The following is a 2,410-nucleotide window of genomic DNA, read 5'->3' as shown; positions in this document are numbered from 1 at the left end:
AAAAATTTTCCTACTCGGAGTGGAACATCCTCAAGCATACCAAGGGGAAACTTGACTGTTCTATCCGCCAGTTGTAGGGAGATGCGTGTGGGTTTCGGTTCACCCATATTAAGCTTCTTGCAAATTGAAAAGGGCATAAGACTCACACTTGCCCCAAGATCACATAATGCTTTCTAGATCTCAATATCACCAAGCTTGACAGGAATAGAATAGCTTCCTGGATCTCCTAGCTTTTTTGGAAGCTTGTTCTGCAAAATGGCACTACACTCAGCTGTTAATGAAACGGTTGCATTCTCTTCGATCTTCCTCTTATTGATAGCATGTCTTTCAAGAACTTAGCATAAGAAGGCATCTCTGAGATAGCATCCAAGAAAGGGATGTTGATGTGCAGCTTCTTCAGGACCTCAAGGAACTTCCCACATTTCTTCTCTAGCTTGGCCTGTGCTAGTCTGTGTGGAAAAGGAACAGGTGGCTTGTATGGCTTAATGGGAGAAACAATAGGTTCCTTTTTTTCTTCTTCAACCACTTTTTCAAATTCATCTTTCTCTTCTTCTACCACAATCACTTTCTTTTGAGGTACCCTTGGTGGAAGCTCTTCTAACACTCTACCATTCCTCAAAGTCACAGCATTCATCTGATCCTTAGGTGGTTGCTCAGTATTTCCAGGAAATTGGCCTGGAATTTTTGAGGATTGACCCACTTGGTGAGCAAGTTGGCTTACCTGACTCTCCATGAGCTTGAATTTGTTGAATGAGGTAGAGAGGAACTCATTTTGCTTCATCTGCCCTTCCCAATACTTGTGTTGCTTAAGCTGTGAGGCAGCAAGAGACTCAACCATAGCTTCCAAATTGGACTTTGGTTGTGGAGGGGTCTGTTGATTGAAGGATTGTGGGTTGAAAGGTGGTCTAGCTAGAAAACCTGGAGGTTGATTGAAGTTGTTGCGTGGTGGTGGTGGATTTAGCTGTTTCTCAGTGTTCTTGTAGGAGAATGCAGGATTGTGCTTCCACCCCTCATTGTATGTATTGGAATAAGGATCAAATGGCCGTCTCTGGTTATTGTTGTTGTAAAGAGCATTGGCTTGTTCAATTGTCAACCCAACATTATTGATTTGACAATCATTAGCAATATGTCCCTGTATTCCACATACTTCACATGAAGCTACCGTAGATGACCCAGTTTGAAATTGATCAAACTTTTGAGATAGTGCCTGCACAGTACTAGTCAACATGGTTAAAGCATCAACATTATATTTACCTCCCTTTTTAGCACTATTCCGACCACCTGGGTGATAGTTGTCATTAGCTGCCATTTTCTCAATTAATGCTTTAGCTTCAGATGGAACCTTTGCAGTGATAGAGCCACCTGATGCAGCATCAATGTAGATTCGATACTCATGCGTCAAACCATTATAGAAAGCTTGGATCAAGAGCCACTCTGGAATCCCGTGATGAGGACATTGTGAAGGAAATAATGCCCTTGGTCCAAGTATGCATTCAATGATAAGTCTAATAAATGCGGTTCAGTATTAATTAATTATACAAGTTAATAATTTAGTGAGATCAAGGGAACTGTATGCCTAGCTAGAGGCCGCTCCAGTTCAAGTGGAATTAATAATGTTAATCCATAGCTTACTCTTAACTGAACCCGTAGGGTCACACAAATAGTACGTGAACGGATCAAGTATTTAAAGGAATAAAATACTCCATTTATGGATATTCGGAATCGACGGATCTCGGTTCCAGTGGGAGCTGAAATCGTCAAATGCAGATTATGAATACTCCGGAAACGATGATATTACCGGAAACGGAAATATGGATCGTAACGGAAATATAAATATTATCCAAAGTCGTAGGTGTTGTCGGAAACGGAAACATGGTACGTATCGGAAAATATAATCGGAAATGGAAATATTGCCGGAATCGGATGAAGGAAATAATGCCCTTGATACAAGTATGCATTTAATGTTAAGTCTAATAAATGCGGTTCAGTATTAATTAACAAATTAATAATTCAGTGAAATCAAGTGAGCTGAATGCCTAGCTAGAAGCCGCTTCAGTTCAAGTGGAATTAATGATATTAATCCACATCTTACTCTTGACTGAACCCGTAGGGTCACACAAATAGTACGTAAACGGATCAAGTATTTAATGGAATTAAATACTCCATCTATGGATATTCGGAAACGACGGATCTTGGTTTCAGTGGGAGCTGAGATCGTCAAAGGCAAGTAAATTAATACTCCGGAAACGATGATATTGCCAGAAACGGAAATATGGATCGTATCGAAAATATAAATATTATCCAAGTCGTAGATGTTACCGGAAACGGAAACATGGAACGTATCGGAAAATATTATCGGAAATGGAAATATTGCCGGAATCGGAAATATTGCCGGAAACAGAAATATTGT

The 2,410-nt window shown here is 40.1% G+C and overlaps 1 protein-coding gene across 1 annotated transcript; it reads right to left on the bottom strand.

Moving 5' to 3' along the window:
• Window positions 1-274: 274 nt before the first annotated feature.
• Window positions 275-1,309, bottom strand: LOC110795525 (uncharacterized). The gene has a single exon (XM_022000536.2). It carries the CDS (start codon window positions 1,307-1,309, stop codon window positions 275-277), a length of 1,035 nt encoding a protein of 344 aa, XP_021856228.2.
• Window positions 1,310-2,410: the final 1,101 nt, after the last annotated feature.

This window comes from Spinacia oleracea, chromosome 3 (genome assembly GCF_020520425.1).
Source record: "Spinacia oleracea cultivar Varoflay chromosome 3, BTI_SOV_V1, whole genome shotgun sequence".
Taxonomy (NCBI): domain Eukaryota; kingdom Viridiplantae; phylum Streptophyta; class Magnoliopsida; order Caryophyllales; family Amaranthaceae; genus Spinacia; species Spinacia oleracea.
Note: the sequence above shows the minus strand (reverse complement) of the source record. Positions and strands in the feature narration are given on the sequence as shown.